This window comes from Mustela putorius, unplaced genomic scaffold (genome assembly GCF_011764305.1).
Source record: "Mustela putorius furo isolate JIRA1106 unplaced genomic scaffold, ASM1176430v1.1 tig00537227_pilon_pilon_pilon, whole genome shotgun sequence".
Taxonomy (NCBI): domain Eukaryota; kingdom Metazoa; phylum Chordata; class Mammalia; order Carnivora; family Mustelidae; genus Mustela; species Mustela putorius.
The window spans coordinates 44,066,865-44,085,433 of record NW_025422368.1 but is presented as its reverse complement, the minus strand read 5'-3'; the positions used below and the strand labels follow the sequence as shown (position 1 = coordinate 44,085,433).

Here is an 18,569-nt window from a genome sequence, read left to right as displayed (position 1 = left end):
TGTGAAAATAAACAATTAAATGACTTCATTCTTTTTTCCCTTTTCTCTAAACATATTTATTTCCATCCAGAAAAAAATTTAATTCCATTTATCCATTTCAATAAAAATTGAGTGGGTTTTTTTCATATTTACTTTAAAATTTGTTCACTTACAGATAACTTTAGCAATTAGTCTAAAATTTCCATTAGGAGACTATACCCATTTAGTACTGCAACCAGAGGCAAATGATACATATTTGCACTTAAAACTAAGAAGAATGAAAACAACAAGATCACAACCTCATTTCTAGGACTTCTCAAAAGGTATCAAGTAGATGCTTTAAAAAAATCTTTTAAGATGTAAATAACATGCAATTTTATATGTTGCCCTAAATTAATCTTCCAAATTTAGGGATAAAAAAAATCCAAACTTCCTATATATTGATCACAATTGCATTAATAAAATAATAGGTTAGTTATATTGCAATTGTGGTAGCAGCATAGTTTTTGAATTCAGACAACTCCTGAAAACCAAATATACCAACCGAAATATCAGAAGTACCCAATGACCAACCACATCTTCAACAACACTAGGTAAGGGAGTCTCCACAAATCTTAGACTGTGAGAGAACGTGGCTACACTGCCAACATGGCAGAGTCAGCAACCATGTGGAGGAGACAGCAGGAAGTAGAAGGGATTATAGAGGTATCCTGTGAAGCCTCAGGATCCAAAAATTATTACATATACCCCAAAAAAGAGGACTTGACCCTAATGGAAACTGGGAGAACAAATATGAGAACAAATGGAGAAAAAGGAAAAGGTTTCCACAAGCTCCAAGCTACAGGTGGAGTACGAAAGCCTATTTGCAGTCCTAAAGCAGCAAACAGTACTGTAAAGCCCTCAACTCTCAGGGAACTGCAAAGCATCCAGCAAAGAGAATCTTCCAGGACACGGCCCACTCCAAAGGAAAAACTCACGGAATCTGAAACCAAACTGCAAGACAGGAATAATGGAGACTGACAGAGAAAAGGCTCAGACAAAATAAAGGAGAAAGAGGGTGGCAAGGTTCCAAAGCAAACAGATCACAGAAGGTCGTATAAAAGTATTTTTCTTCTGTTTCTAGAAATATCATCTCTAGACATAATGTTATATCTGTAAAGTTTGTAGAGACACAGGGCTAGAAGAGAAAACCTTCTTGAATGAGGTTTACCCCAGAGAGACAGAGAGGCTACAAAGATAAGACAATAACAACGGAAGGGAAAGCTCTTAAATATAAAACTGAGAAAGCTTCTTGTCTATCTTACTCCTTCACAGGAGCCTCCTCCTAATAGTCCAGGGAAATCCAACCCATTTAAATATGGAAAACAAAAACAAATATGTGAAGCTACCATAATAAAAAAAGTTAGAGGTAAAGCCAGGTCACCTTTATTAGGTAAAGACAATCAGATTGGTATTAAATGTCAATAGCATTTTATGCTAGAAAACAACAGAATAACATTTTGAAGATACTCAAGGAAAAAATGTGAAATGAGGATCTGATATCTAGCCAAACTGTCCTTCAAGTATAAAACCAGAGACAAAGAATTATAAACTTATACAACTTTAGAGAATATCTCTCATATAAGCATGATTCAGGGATCGAGTAAAGAACAGAGATTCACATAATCCAGAAGAAGCTGGAGAAGCTTTAACACTAAGGACTGGGGGTGAGAAGCAAATATATTTCATTGTAGAACTACAACTAAAAGATGGGCACATCAAGGGAATGAAAAGACAAGGCACAGACTGGAGAAAATATTTGCAAAAGAATATCTGATAAAGGACTATTGTAAGAAATATACAAATTCTTAAAACGCAACAGTAAGAAAACAAACAACCTGACTGAAAGATGGGCAAAAGATCTGAACAGACATTTCAACAAAGAAGATACAGAGAAGAAATACGCAGTGAAAAAATATTTCATATTATATGTTATCAGGGAAATGCAAATTAAAACAATTATATACACCGATTAGAATGACCAAAATGCAGAACACTGACAACACCAAATGCTGACAAGAAGCAATAGGAAGCAATAGGAACTCTCATAATTGCTACTGGGAATGCAGTGACATAGCTCTTTTAAAAGACAGTCTGGGGCACCTGGGTGGTTCAGTGGTTTAAGCCGCTGCCTTTGGCTCGGGTCATGATCTCAGAGTCCTGGGATCGAGCCCCACGTTGGGTTCTCTGCTCAGTGGGGAGCCTGCTTCCCCCTCTCTCTCTGCCTGCCTCTGCCTACTTGTGATCTCTCTCTCTCTGTCAAATAAATAAATAAAATCTTAAATAAAAAAATAAAAGTCTGGCCATTTTTTAATCAAACTAAACATACTCTTACCATATGATTCAACAATCACACTCCTTACTATTTACCCAAAGGTGCTCAAAACTTATGCCTACACAAAACCTGAACACAGATGTTTATACATTCATAACTGCCAAAACTTGGAAATAACCAAAATGTCCTTTAGCAGGTGAATGAATAAACTCTGGTACATCCAGATGATGGAGTATTAAAAGGAAATAAGCTAACAGGTCATGAAAAGACATGGGGGAAAATAAATGCATATTATTAAATAAAAGAATCCAATCTGAAAAGGTTATATCCTGTAGGATTCCAACTATATGACATTCTGGAGAAGGTAAAAGCATGGAAACCATAAAAAGAGGTCAGTGGATGTTAGCATTTAGTGAGTGGGGAGGAATAAATAGAGAATAGAGGGTTTTTAGGGCAGTGAAACTATTCTGGATAAAGCTACAATGGTTGACACATGTCATTATAGACTTGTCAAAATCAGTAGAACATACAACAAAGGGAACCTTAATATAAACTCTGAACTCTGGGATAATGATATGCCAATCTAGGGGTCATGAATTAGAACAAATGTACCATTCATAGTGTTGAGAGGCTATGTTAGTGCAGGGACAGAGTGAATGAGAACTCTACCACCCTCTCAATGTAACTACAAACTGGAAACTGCTCTAAAAAATAAAGTCCATTTTTTTAATAGGGATAAAGCTGACAAAACAATTATTCAAATGTTGTAAGCTTTAGGAATATAAAAATAATACACATAAAATATAAGAGAAAGATGAAATTTAATTCACAAATTTCTTAAATACTAATGGGAAGTAAAGGACTATAACTTGAGGCACACAACTAGTATAAACTAAATATATCTAAGAGCATAGAGATTAACACTGAAATAACAGTCTGACTAAAACCAAATGATATGAGAAAAACAGTAACCAGGTAAGTTTAGTATTGCTTATGGCAGGAGACAATGGCAATATCTAAAGAAAGGCTAAGATATATACAATTACAATATAGTATATATCTTTGATTAAAGGAAGATAACAACTAGAATGGAAATCAAACCTTCCAAAATACCAAAAAGGAGGAGGACACAAAGAAAACAGAGCAACATAGGAAAAGGTTGTACACACACAGCAGACATTTGAAAGTTATGTGACAGAAACAAGCCCAAATGTAGCATGCTTATCAATAAATGTGCACAGATACAACTCACCTAATTAAAAAGAAAATGATTTTCAGATTGGCTTAAAAAAGCAAAATCCATCTCTACGCTTTAGATTAGAGACATACCTAAAACTAAGTGATTCAGATAGATTAAAAATAAAAGAATGGGCAGAAGTATACTAAAAAATGTAATACAAATAAAAATGAGAATCTGAATCATATCAGACTAGACAGAATACAGGGCAACAATCACTGAAAACAAAATAACTTCATAATGCTGAAGACTACAATGCAAAATGAAAACTTTAAAATACTGGCAAATGCAAAAACACAGGTAGTCCTAAACAAAGAGGCAGAAGGACATACCATGTTCTTGAGTAGAAAGATATCCTAAAGATGCCAGTTCTCCCTGAGTTAATTTATAAATCTATAACTGCATAAATTTAATGCCAGGTTCTTTCAAACACTAAAACTTCACTATTTTATAATTACATATGAAATGTAAGTCAATTCATTCAACATCTCCTACTCCATGGTCACTACGGTAATTCTCAAGCTAAGAAACCGAGTAAGATAACTGCTCCTTGAGAAATTTGCAATCAGAGCAATACATATGTCATTCAGGAAGGCAAAATTCTTGAATAGCTCCTCTACCAAAGTGGTATAAACCTCACCTTAAATACTAAAAGCCCTCTACAACATGAGCTCAATTTCCCTTTTCAGAGTTTTCTCCCTTCATCCATACGCTAAAGCTAGTATGTTTTGTAGTAGTTAAAGACAAGAAGGGATGAACACCACAAAAAAGATAATACCAGAAAAGTAGGTTTATGGCCCATCCTAAAAAGCACTGGCTTAGAAATCAGGACGTCCTTTAAAGACAAGGGGAGATTATCTCAAAGGCCATGTGAAGTCACTGAAGGATTTTAAACAGGATAGTTATCAGATGTGCAATTCAAAATTGTCATTTGGAAGTATGGTGAGGTAGCTGAGGTTTAAAAAAAAAAAAAAGATTAGAGACAAGAAAAACAGTTCACTGATTACTGCTATATTTTAGGCAAGATACAAATTTAGAGTGGTTGTACTGGAGAAAAGAAATTTGAGAGATATTCAAAACACAGAACTTCAGGACTCTGTTCAAGTATATTCCATTAAATTTAAGACTATGATTCTTAAGATTAACATTTTTATATCAAAAGGAAAAAATGCTGTCAATGAAACAATTTGATTTTTTTAAACTTAAAATGTTCATTTTAGGGGCCCCTGGGTGGCTCAGAGCGTTAAAGCCTCTGCCTTCAGCTCAGGGAGCCCCGCATCCGGCTCTCTCCTTGGCGGGGAGCCTACTTCCTCCTCTCTCTCTGCCTGCCTCTCTGCCTGCTTGTGATCTCTGTCGAAAAAATGGATAAAATCTTTAAAAAAAAACGTTCATTTTATACTTATAATAAGAACTCTTTAAAGTTGATTTTTTTAATATACCTTTCTGTTTCAATATCCTATCATAATGAAGTCATTTTCAAGATATATAAGCCAGTAATTAAGACCAACAAATACAGAACCCAAATCACACAATTCAACTGAATTAATTACAATATGAAAAACTATAATCAAGTTCATACACAAGTAGGCAATGACGAGAGTCACAATGGTTAGTATGGAGTAAAAAATGTACAATTCAGATTCAGTGAAACATGACCATGTAATACATGTCTTTTCTTCCCAACTAATAAATATCTAAAGACAGGGTCAAATCTGATTTATTTCTGTCCCCTACAGGGTCTTGTACAATGCTGTCAGTACTATGACAAAGAACCATGGCCACAGTTAGTAGGACTATGCTGAATATGAATTTGACATAGGTATGCATTTCTGGATGACTTTATTTGGCCGCAAGCTATTCCACTGATTCTTATTTTCCAAGTTATTTCATTCTGTTTTAAGGAAAAATAATTAAAAATTGGAAGTAACACATTATACCAGTAGGTATCACAAGTAGCAAATACAAGAATCAACAAAGGAGTTTATTAAAAATGCATATCCTTAAGCCTCAATACAATAATTTTGATTTCAACAGAATCTGGGGTAGAGTCCAGGAAGTAACATTTAAATAAAGGTAAACTGAAGCCCAATTTCTACCTCAGAAATCCAACAAAACTGGTCTTCAGTATTACCCTGTGGAAGGGCAAATAAGTGAAGAATACATCATCTCTGGCATCCCTGCACCTCAAAATCAGTGATCACATGGGTATTCCCCCTATCCACAGTATGGACTTGTTGCTGGGAGTCACTGCCCAGCCAGGGACTACACTTCCCACCCCACCACACACCTAAGCAGCAGCAGAAAACTGGTTTGCACCAGTGGAATATGAGCAGAAGTTATGTGTCACTTCAAAGACAAGTCTTTTTAGAATGGTGTGCCTTTCTCCAAACTTTCTCTTCCCTTCACTTCATTGGTTAGATACAGATAACAGTAAAATTCAAAAAGACTACAAAGATCCAAGGTAGAAGAAACACAGATCCCTGAATTATTTCATAAAGAACTGCATATCAACTATGTGCCTCTGCTGCAGAATGCTCAAGAAATAAAAATTAACTTCTTTTAGATAAAGTCACTAAAATTTAGGGGTTGCTTACTAGCACCTAGCATGTCCCTAACTAATATGTGTGTCTATTCTATAATAATGTAACTGTATACATATGTATAGATTCATTTAATCAACAAAATATACTGAGAACCCATTATGTGTTCAAAATACAATCATGAGCAAAAAACACATACAATCTTTATCCTCATGAAGTTCAAAATTATTGGACCATGTGTGTTAAGTGTATGTTTTGGGGTTAGGGTTAGTAGGATGGCGCAGAATAGACAATACAAACAGAAATAGAACTTTGACTCCCAATCAAGATAGAGTAACAAGGGGACGCCTGGGTGGCTCAGTTGGTTAAGCCACTGCCTTCAGCCCAGATCATGATCCCAGGGTCCTGGAATCGAGTCCTGCATTGGCTCCTTGCTCAGCAGGGAGCCTGCTTCTCTCTCCGCCTCTGCCTGCCACTCTGCCTGCTTGTATGCTCTCTCTTTGTGTGACAAATAAATACATAAAATCTTAAAAAAACAAAAAAAGAGTAACAAGGATCACATTCACAACCCTACCTGATATAACTAAAAAACTGGAAAAAATATATAAAACAATTTTTAAGACACCAGGCACCCAGCAGCAGACAGTGATCCTCCAAATATATGAAACAAATTAGGTGAGTCCTACAATTTGGCCAAGCTTATCACCCGAAAAGAAGAAAGCACTATTAGACAAGAATTAAAACAGTTATTAAACTGTATTTCATATGTTTGAGAAGCTAGAGGAAAGACTGAACTTATTAAACAGAACAAAAAATATTAAAAAGACCCAACTCAAACTTTCAGAGATGAAAACTACAATGTCTGAGATAAAAATACACTTTATAGGATTTACAGATTAAATCTGCTGAAGAAAGGAGGAGTGACACTGAAGAAAGAGACAGCAACAGAAACTATGCACAATGAAACACAAACAGGAAAAAAAAGATTAAAACATAAATGAATAGAGCATCAGTGAGCTGTGGGACAACTTGAAGCCGTCTACTGAATATGTAATAGGAGCCTGGCAGGAGAGCAGAGATAGGGCAGGTATGTAAAAGTTTTTTTTATGAAATAATAGCCCAAACTTCCCAAATTTGATGAAAATTAACAAACTACTGATTCAAGAAGCTCAACAAACCTCAAGCACAAGAAACATGAAAAAAACTACACCAAGGTACACCATAATCAAAGTGCTTACAGCCAGTGCTAGGGAGGAATCTTACATCACATGCAGAGGAACAAAGGACAATGCCTCACTACTTGTGAGAAACAGTGCAAGCTAGAAGACACTGGAGCAACATCTTTAAAGTACTACAAGGAAAAACTATTATCCTAAAATTCTTGACCAAGTGAAAATATCTTTCAAAATCAAAGATATGAAAATGATACCTTTTCAGATACATAACAACTAAAAATAATTTATCACCAGCAAACATACACAACAAAAATGCTAAAAGATGTCTTCCCAGTAGAAGAAAAATGATTATCAGATGGAAACCAGGATTTACATGAAGAAATGAAGAGCAATGGAAATGGCAGCAATACCAGTAAATATAAAGATTCTTTTCTTATCATCTAAATCTTTTTTTCAATGCAAAAAATAGTAACTGCACTGCACAGTTTAAGCATATGAACACGTGAAACAGACTATGACTACAGCACAAAGGCTACAAACAGTACACTTTTGTAGGGTTCTTACATGTGAGGTAGTATAACATCATCAGAAGGTAGACATGAATAAGTTAAATATGCATACTATTAAGCACAGCAAAGATATATTGCTAATAAGCCAAAGGAGATAAGATGAGATCACCAAAAAAGTGTGGAATTAATCCAAAAGAAGGCATAAAAGAAGGAAAAAGAAGAAAAAGGAATGGATGGAACAAACAAAACAAACAGTACAATGGCAGATTTAAGCCAAACTATATCAATATCACATTAAATGTGAATGTTTTAAATATAACAATTAAAAGGCAGAGATTACTGGAAAGGATTTAAAAAAGAAACTCACTTTATATATGAAGAAAAAAATAGATTAAAGGTACAAGAATAGAAAGATGGTAACTATCTGGTCTCTCTTAAAAGAATCAGAATAGAGAGAATGAATATAGATACAATTTTAATTCATAAGTTGCTAAAATTCAAGAAATATTCTATATTCAAGAGGTATTTTCAAGCCTTGAACTCTAAGTATTAATACTATACTATACCCTTCATAATTCACCATATGTACGTGTTCACATATCATTATTATTTCAATTACCTCAACAGGACCTCTAAATATAGCACATTATAGATTTCAAAAGAAATTCCCAACTTGACCTAAGAAATTAGTAATTTGTTCTGATCAATAAGGAACCACTGATTTATTCTCAATGATGGGTATATATGCTCGATAGTTTACCTCTATATAAACTATGATTTCACTTAATACTGTATATTAAAACAACAGAGTCAGATCCAGATGGCAGAAGCTGATTACAATGACATCGCACCCCACACCCTTCCTTTAGAAAAACATAAAAGACTACTGATTTTTCTTTTTGATAAAATATTTAATCAAAAATATTTTAACATATCTGCACAGCTATTTAGTTATCAGACACTCATTGAAGCATTAATAAGAAGACATATATGCCAGGCATCATATTGTATTATGCTAAGCACCAGGGATACAAAAATCAGTGTTACACTCTTAAGAGACAAGTATAGTAGCAAAGAAGGTGGGAATATATGTTTGTGAAATGTCCTAACATGCTAAAAATTACACATATAGAATGTCTTATCCTCTCAAGTTTCTAAATGTGAATTAGTTCATTTGACCCAAGTTGTCAAACTTATATAGAGTTGTTCACATTATTCCTTTACTGTACTTTTGACATCTGCAGCTCTGCAGTGATATCCTGCTTAATTCCTGCTATTGATAATTTGTCTTTTTTTTGTCAGTCTTCTTAGATATTTGTCAGTTTTGTTGATATTTTTAGAGAATCAGCACTTTTTTTCATTCATTTTCTCTAGTTTTTCAATTGTCAATTTCATTGACAAAAATTGACAAAAAATGACAATTGAAATTGCTCTTTATTGACATTGACATTGCTCTTTATTACTTCTTCCCTTCTGCTTGCTCTGATTTTGCTATTTTTAGACTGCTGATTTAAGATTTTTCCCTTTTTCTAATAATAAATATTTGGTGCTATAAATTTCCCTCTGAAAGTTAATTACAGTCACAGAAAAAGAATAGCCACAAATTTGGGAATAGATAGCAGAAATTTTAAAGATGACCAAATGGGAAATACAACAAATTAAAAGAAAATTCTCCAAGGTAAGATACAGAAAATATTCAAGCCCAGCTGAATGCCAAAGATAATTACTACCAAACAATTCCTCAAAATAAAATAACTTGGACTAAATAACTTCAAGTGAAGGACCATAAAGTCAACCACACACAAGAAAGGGAAAACCCCCACGTGAAACATAACCCACCAATTTGGTATGAATGATGATGTAATAAGACAGGGAGCAGGCACTGTAGGCAGTGCGTACTCTCAGATGAGCTTCTTTACTATTCCATTATTTTCAAAGTTGCCTAGATGCTACCCCACAGGAGCTAAGGCTGTACATACAGGAAGGTAAATGTAGAACTGCAAAGACTTCATTGGGGTTGCCCCATGTCATGAATACATCTTACTTTCAAATACAAAACACGGAAAAATAAAGCATCTTTTTTGCTTACCCTCTGAGCTTTTGCAAGTTCTTCTTTTAATCTTTCATAGCCCTTTTCTCGGACTTCCAAAACAGATGGGCTTCGTAAACGGGACAGACTATCAGTACTCAACCCAAAAATATCATCGCTGCCATCACAAGCCTCTGTTATAGTAGCACCCTGTAAAAACTCCCTCTCTGCATTACAGTTGTCCTTTCTCGTAGTTAATTTAGTTAACCCAGCTGTGACTCCAGAGGTAGAACAAGGCGCTGGATCTGTACCATGGATGCTATAAAGGAAAGTTCAGAAAACATAGGTATATGCTCACACAGAACCGGCATAAACACAAAGGTCTAGAACTGCACTATCCAATGTGATAGCCCCTATATTTAATAATAGCATTAACTTAAAAATTAACTTATAAATTATTAATTAATTAAAAATTAAAATCAGTCAAAGCTAAAGCTAACACATTTCAAGTCTAACCACATGCAGCCACTGGCTATCACATTTTCATCATCACAGAAAATTCTATTTAATAGTCCTACTCTAGAACGGGGTCAGCAAACTAAATGCAGCCTAAATCCAGCCTGCTACCTGTTTTGTAAGGCTCACAAGCCAAGATTTATTTTCACATTCTCAAATGGTTAAAAAAAAATAAAAATAATAATATTTTGTGGCATAAGAAAATGACATGAAACTCAAAATTCAATGTCCATACATGAAGTCTGACTGGAGTTTATTCATTTACGTACTGTCTGTGGCTGCTCTCATACTTTAACAGCAAAGCTGAATAGCTGCAACAGAGACTGTACGGCCAGCAAAGCCTAAAATATTTACCACATGGCCCTTCACATAAGAAGTTTCCTGACCTTTGCTCTTGAACATTAATATGTATTGCTCCTCTTCATAGACAAACTTATTCAAATTTTCTAAAATAGTATAACTTAAGGCAAGCAAACCAACTGTCCATTTGTTTAACATCATACTCCAAAATACAGATCTTGAGATTTCCTACCTGATACTAGATATTTCTGCACAGTTTAAACGTCTGGGGGATGAATACACAGGTTGCGTGGGAAGGTCGGAAACATCTAAGGCATTAGCCTGAATTGGGGCAGAGCACAGAGTTGAAGGATGTGGCCGATAGATGACACTTGGTGAGGTAGTCTGCTCCTGATTTCCTGATTCATACACACCAAGAAGGTCTGGAGAAGTAGGTGAAGCAAGGTTTACTTCATGGAAGCCTTCCAAGGGGTCATTAGCCATAGCAAAAGCCTCATCATAAGATAACCTATGTTAAAACAAAAAGCAGGCAGTTATTTTGATAGTGACATTTAAAATTAAATAAGACCCATAAGTTTTAAAACATGTCTAATAATCCACATAAAGTATAAACTTAAAAGAACAAAGAAAAAATACCATAATCATTTAACATTTATTAAGTGACCTCAGAGTATAAATATTACAAAAGGCAAACAATGTGACTTGAAATGAACTTGCAAGTTATAGCAAATGCTGTTAAGCTGAGTAAATTAGTAAGTAAGTACAATGAGGAAAGAAATAAAAATTTGCTTGATATTTTTTTAATCAATGTCTATCATATGACATTAGAGTAAGTAAGAGAGGCAGTAAAGATATGTACATGCTTGGAATGAGATACAGACATTACACCATACAGCTGATGCTCAGAACACAGGGCTGAGGCACCAAATCCCCACATAGTTGAAAATCCACTTGTAACTTTTGACTACCCAAAATCTTAACTACTGTTAGCCTCCTGTTGACCAGAAACCTTACCAATACACAGTCAACTAACACGGATTTGATACGTATATGTATTATATACTGTACTCTTAAAATAAACTAGAGAAAATACTAAGAAAAACCATAAGGAAAATATATTTACAGTACTGTATTGTATTTATCCAAAAAAATCAACATGTAAGTGGACCCTGATAATTCAAACTCATGTTGATCAAGGATCAAATGACAATTTCAAATTTAGGTAAGAGGTGCAGAGCTTTTATGTACCTTTCACCCAGATTATGAAACTGTTAACATTTTGGACCATTTGTGAATGGGTTTGCGACATGATGCCCATTACTGCTTAGGATCTCAATATATCTATCTTCAGCACAAGGACATTTTCCTGTCTGACCACAAAACCATCAAAGTCAGGAAATTAATACTGATCAATATGACCATCTAATCAACAGGCCCCAGTCAAATCTCACAGACTGTCTCAATAATGGTCTTATTTAGAAGTCTAGGATCCAATCTGGGATAATGTGCTATCTTTCCCTAAGCCTTAAATTTCTCCTCTGATGGGGTAAGAATGGGTATGACAACATTCTCTCCATTCTCCAGGCTGCTGTAAGGATTAAAAAAGAGATCAATCAAATAAAGTACTCAGTAGTGTGCTGTGCACTTGGCACCCAGTATGGCCTCAATAAACATTTGTTACTATAGTCAGCCACTAACAATAACATGTACACTTCAATGTTTCCATAAGGAAAAAGTATTTCAAAACTACTCAATTATATCACGAAGGTTACATTAAAATTAAAAAGTATACCCCTCAAATTTTTCACTTGAAGAATGTAAATCTTATAAATCCTTTATTGATTTTCCAGTGTCTACAGAATAAAGTCCAAATTTAACAGCCTGAAAATCAAGTCTTCTATCATCTGAATCCAAACTCTTTCCCCAATTTTTTCCTTCTCAGAATAAAAATGTGCTAATCACTAGTGATACCCTCCCACTCCCAAACTCCCAAACACAGGCCCCAATGTAACTCCTAATTTCTTTATAATACAAAAAATTTCATTCATTAAGCTGCAAAATTCTACTCTTTCATATCCTCAATAAAAAGTGTTTAAAATAAGACAAGTAGAGGGACACCTGGGTGGCTCAGTTAGTTAAGCATCAGCCTTTAGCTCAGGTCATGATCCCAGGGTTCTGGGATGGAGTCAGACATTGGGCTCCTTGCTCAGCGGGGAGCCTGCTTCTCCCTCTACTTGCTTGTGCACACGTGTGCTCTCCCCCAACCCCAACAAATAAATAAATATTTTTTAAAAAATAATAATATAAGACAAGCATTAAACAAAAAGGCTGCAGTAAAGCTGGGAAAGGAGAAGTGACCCAATATTTATATTCTTTCAAAAGTACAATTACAACATGTCACAAACCTTCAAGGTTATATATATATATATATATGGACAATGAAAACTGTATCTATTAAATCTGAAACTGCCGAATTTCAAATCCAATCAATATTTTCTTTGTTGTTGTAGCAAACAGTCTGAGTCCTCAAAATAAAACTAATTCTTGTTTTTTCACCCAAAATAGTCACTTGTTAAATGAAAGATCATATTAACAAGGAACGTAAGGTATTTAATACTCAATTTATTATTTTCATCCAAAAAATATTATTCATTCCTTATTTATAATACAGACAAACATACACCAAACATCTAACCCTGAAAATTTCATTTTCACTTGAATATAGTTTGTTAATCCATTCACTTTCGAGGAAAAAATGGGTTTTCAATAAACTCTGACATTTTATCAGTAACTATCTGATACTTCCTTTCATCCATCCCACATACTTTTAATTCACATCATTACCCTTACAAGTTCACCGAATCATAGAATGTGAAAGCATTTGCATTTCTAGAAATGCAAAATGGTAAAAATCTTATTGAGGAAAATTTGACAATATTGAGGAAAATTTGGCAAAATGACATATTCATTAAACCAACATGCCCATTTTCAGGCCTTTATCCCAAAAATAAACTAAAATAAAGAAAAACAGATACATGCATAATGCTAGCAACATTAGCAAAAGACCGACTACAATCTTCTTATAGCAAAAGCTGAATGAGCTAATGTACCTCATAATGAAGCATAAAATAACTGTAAAAAGAAATAAATACTATCTTCGTATCACTATGAAGGGATCTTGAGGATATACAGACAAATTAATAAACAAGATAAAGGGGTGTCTGGGTGGCTCAGTGGGTTAAGCCTCTGCCTTCGGCTCAGGTCATGGTCTCAGGGTCCTGGAATCGAGCCCCACATCGGGCTCCCTGCTCAGCGGGGAGTCTGCTTCTCCCTCTTCCTCTACCTGCCTCTCTGCCTACTTGTGATCTCGCTCTGTCAAATAAATAAAATCTTAAAAAAAAAAAAAAACAAGATGAATATGCACAGGAAGCTATTTCTATGTACATATATAATTGTAATTGTATATGTATATGACATATAGATGTATTACTATGGATGCAGACTTACATTTTTAGAAGTGGAAGGATAAACCAAAAACTAATAGAAACAGGTAATCTATGGGAAGAGGGAGAGAAACAGGAGGAGGAGACAGGTATGAAAGCTAGACTTTTTCAAATGGACCTTGCCTTACAGATTTGAATTTGAGCTTGGAACCATGTAAGTGATAAAACAATACTAAATTTTAAAAAAGAATCCCTAAAAAATAAAACAAATAAACTTAGCTGTGTATTGAGATAGTAGCTTAACAACATAGAAGAACTACTGCAAGTGGTTTTAAAACATAAAATTGTACACACTTAACAAATATATTCCAAAGACCAAAGAATGTGAAAAAAGCTGTTAAACTATTTTCAGTGATCACATTATTAATGTTGCTGTCATAAAACCATTATTTATAATATTAAGGAAATAAGTTATTTTAATGTCATTCCAAATTAAGGATTTTCAGCATATGAGAAGAGATACAAATGTGAAATCAAAGAAGTAAAAATTCTGAAAGTTTTAAATATGAATCCATCAGAAAAAAAAAATTCTATTAGAACAAAAAAATTCCTAAAATTTATCCACTGAGGTGGTAATAACAACAGTAACCGACTCAGGGGCAATGAGTAAGTACCCCTTGTGCCCAGCATAATACCATTTTGTACGAAAAAAAAAAAGAACAACGGCTCCTTAGAGAAATGGCTGATTTCCAGGCCAAGCACAGTAACGTACAAAAAGACCCTGGGAACATCCTGTTATACCAGGAAGCAAGAAACTATCAAAGACTACTGGAGTGGTATCAAAAGGATTCTCACTAACCAAAGACAGGACAATCTGAACATCAAAAAGATACTATCTGTAAGGAATCAAAAAAATTATATATATTTTTTAAATCACTGAATTCATGATGTTATTAAAAATAAAAAACAAAAGCGGGGCACCTGGGTGGCTCTGCCTTCGGCTCGGGTCATGATCCCAGCATCCTGGGATCATGCCCCATATCGGGCTCTCTGCTCAGCAGTGAGCCTGCTTCCCCCCTCTATGCCTGTCTCTGCCTACTTGTGATCTCTGACTGTCAAATAAATATAAAAAATATATATATAATAAATATCAAATAAATAAATAAAATCTTTAAAAAATAAATAAAAACAAAATCCCCCTGGTCCCCTTTGATGGGTGCTAGGGAGTCAATTCATTATTTTAAAAATTGGTATAATTAAAGAATCAGGTACAAGTAGGAACTAAGGAGAAAGACAAAGCCCTTGGAAGGGCTTTTTGGGCATGTTTGAGGTATGAAAGCCAAGCCTTTATGGAGAATACAAATATGCTATAAACTGAAGTAAAAGTAATGAACGTAAAATACAAGTCTCAGAGGTGGGTTTGAATCCTGCTTCTGTCAAATTATTGGGCCAACATGTGCCTAGGTGTCCTCATCTGGAAATCTGTGCCTGGGCTATTTTGTTTTGTTTAGCAAGAAAGAATGTGTTCAAGCAGGGGCCACCAGGGGGAGAGGGAGTGGGAGAATTCCAAGCAGGCTCCACAATCAGTGTGTTGTGCTGCTACAATCCTCCACACACTCCACAGCAGTGTGTACCCTGCTCAATCTCACAACCCTGAGATCATGATTTGAGCTGAAATCAAGAATCAGGTGCTTAACCAACTGAGCCACCCAGGCGCCACTTATGCTTGGGTTTCCTACCTTTCATGATGAGAATGAAAAGAAACGCACGTAACACTTAGGACAGGACCTCTGGTCACTGCCTCTCCCTACAAGGTTTTCATTCTGTAGGATACATTTAAACTTTGTTTAAATTCAAATCACTTCTGAAAAGATTATTTTAAGGTTAAATTCAGTCCCTTTTTCAAGCATATGCAATTTCCATAAGATGTAACTTAGCTGGTAATGAGCCACCAATCACACTCATCTGAAAATCTTTTGCTCTTTAAAATATATGGAAGCTTTAAGAATTACTTCATATTCAAAGTTTTTATATGAGTAAAATAAGCTGCTATTTTTTAAGCAGTGTTATTTTTGCATCAAGTAATGAGTAATTCAAAAAAACCTAATTTCTTCTGGAGATTATCCCAATTCATAAACTAAACCTGTTAAGGAACACTACCAATGTGTGAAAAAGGTTGACCACATTAAATTCTTATGGGTGAACTACAGCCTATTTGGTTTTATTATTACTGAATTCTAAGCAATAAAGCTGACATTGAATTATAAGGAAAAGTTGACCAAAACAATTTACTTCTGATCACCCGTATGTATTTCATGTTATTTTTTCTTTCTAGAAGTCAGTATTATCATAGCAAAAGCAACAGTCAATGTTTACTGAAAGTTAACTATGTGTCAGATACTGTTGCTAAGAATTTCACATGTATTAACTCATTTAATGAATGCCTAGAGAAATCCTAATAACATGTCATCAAATTCTTTCTAATTAATATGAACTTTCTAACTGAAAATACAAGGCATCTTTAGGATAACTCAAGAAATTAAGATGAATTGCTGGTACAATATTTTCAATTAAAAACTGAAGCACTTGGATAACATTGATACGCATACATAATTTAAATGAAATCAAGAAACTCAATTTATATTAGTCCAAAATTAATAGTCCAAAAGAACAAATAAAATCCATTTTCCCACAAAAAGCACATTCCCCTCATTTGATTTACTTAACAAGTGAGAAACAAAGGATTTACTTCTAAGGGGAAAAATACTTTAAAGCCATAATCTTAATCTTTTCCCATATCAATTTAATATCTGAAAATTAAATAATTTTAATTCAGTATTATTTTACTACAATTCCTCCAAGCACACGCTTCAGAAAGTAAATAATTTCCAACGCAGGAGGTTATATGCATCACAGCAGAACAGAAACAGAAATACCTGAAGAAAAAAGGTAAGGTTTTAGTTTTGACCAGCCTCTAACTTACACACGCAAACTTGGGCAGGACATTAAACTTCTCTGAGCCCAAATGTCTTCATCTGTTTAGTGATGAAATTGGACCCAAAGATCCCGATTTTAAGGTTGTAAGTGTATCTGTATGTGAGAAGGAAGACCAGGTTCTGACAACCAGTATTTGCTACCTCACCAAAAACCTTGTACTCTGGAACTGGACTGATGTCCTAGCTCAATCAGTTACTAACAACTTGACCTCAGAGCTCTAAATCTAAATTTCTCACCTGAAAAAAATGGGGGGGGGTGTTAATAACTGTACTGAACTGATCTCATAAGGTTGTCTGAGCATTAACTCAGACAATACTCATCAAGGGCTTGGTACCATGGCTGCCACTGACCAATTAAAATTCATTATTACTAATTATAATGATCTTTAAGGTATCTTCTGACTAATACTTGCCAAATATTCTGTCACACTATCTCAGCACAAACATCATCTTCATCAAAGAGAAAAAAACGATGGTTGTTTGGTTTAAAAATATTGTTAAAATTACAAGTGTATTGTTGTAAATGTTCCTCAACAAAGCAAACACTTATACTGTGCACCCACATCCTGTATTTAACAGACATAGATGTTTACATATGTATTATTTTCCTCTTTCAATTTATTAACAGACTGCTGGAGGATGGAAAGCAGGGAGGAAGGTCCAGATGCTTTTATTAATTCCCAAATGACTTCTTAATTTAGCATGAATTTTGGAAGAGAAAAAACAGCTTCTGTCATTAAAAATTAGGTTGCTATTTCAATAGTGTATAACGAATTAAAGTGTTACAAATCCCAACAATTCACTTCCTTAAAAACCACTAACATTTAAAATATATTTATTAAATACATTTTACCCATATACAATATTAGTGCATTTAATAAAATTTTTTATCAATTGTGTTTATTCTATTTAGAAAGGAAGAATGATTGCCAGCTTACATCTCCTCAGGGCAAATCCTGGCAACAAGTTCTAAGAATGGCACTATGAAAATGGACTGAAGAGACAGCGCACAGCCACTAAATGGTTACTGTGGGGGTTGTGGGGAGAAGTGTGGGAGGAAGGAAATGTTTCAAGGAGAGGAAAATATAAGTTATTTTAGATGCTGAGTAGGAATCCAATAGGTGGACAAGGCAGGGCAATAAAACAGGACAGTCAGGGAAAAATGACACTAAAGAAAACAACGAAAGAGAGAGTGACAGAAACAGAAAATCAGGCTGGAAAAGCAAGTATGTGATAGATTAAAAGCTTCGTTTAACATGGAAAATGCTGCTGCTTGTAGTTTATCCTGAGGAGATGGTCAGATCTACACTTTAGCAAGTACAGATACACTGTACTGCAGTCATTAGAAAAAAAAAATGACTCCTAAGGCCATAAGGACTTTAGAGAAAAGAGACTAGAGGCAGTTGGTTAAGAGGTTATTGCAACAGGCTAGCCAAGAGGTTACAAGGGTCTGATGTTTGTTTGTTTGCATACTATGTTACATTAGTCACCATACCGTCCTTCATTAGTTTCTGATGTAGTGTTCCATGAT

The 18,569-nt window shown here is 34.7% G+C and overlaps 1 protein-coding gene across 2 annotated transcripts in view; it reads right to left on the bottom strand.

Annotated features, from left to right (window-relative positions):
* LOC101686171 (RAB3A interacting protein) overlaps positions 1-18,569 on the bottom strand; it is a 46,111-nt gene that overhangs the window by 20,639 nt on the left and 6,903 nt on the right. For both annotated transcript variants that reach the window (XM_004752447.3, XM_004752446.3), the window contains 2 exons: positions 10,832-11,107; positions 9,844-10,102 (listed from right to left, as the gene is read on the bottom strand). In XM_004752447.3, coding sequence (XP_004752504.1) covers positions 9,844-10,102; positions 10,832-11,082 — 510 coding nt within the window. In that variant the 5' untranslated portion in view covers positions 11,083-11,107. The remainder of the gene's footprint in view (positions 1-9,843; positions 10,103-10,831; positions 11,108-18,569) is intronic.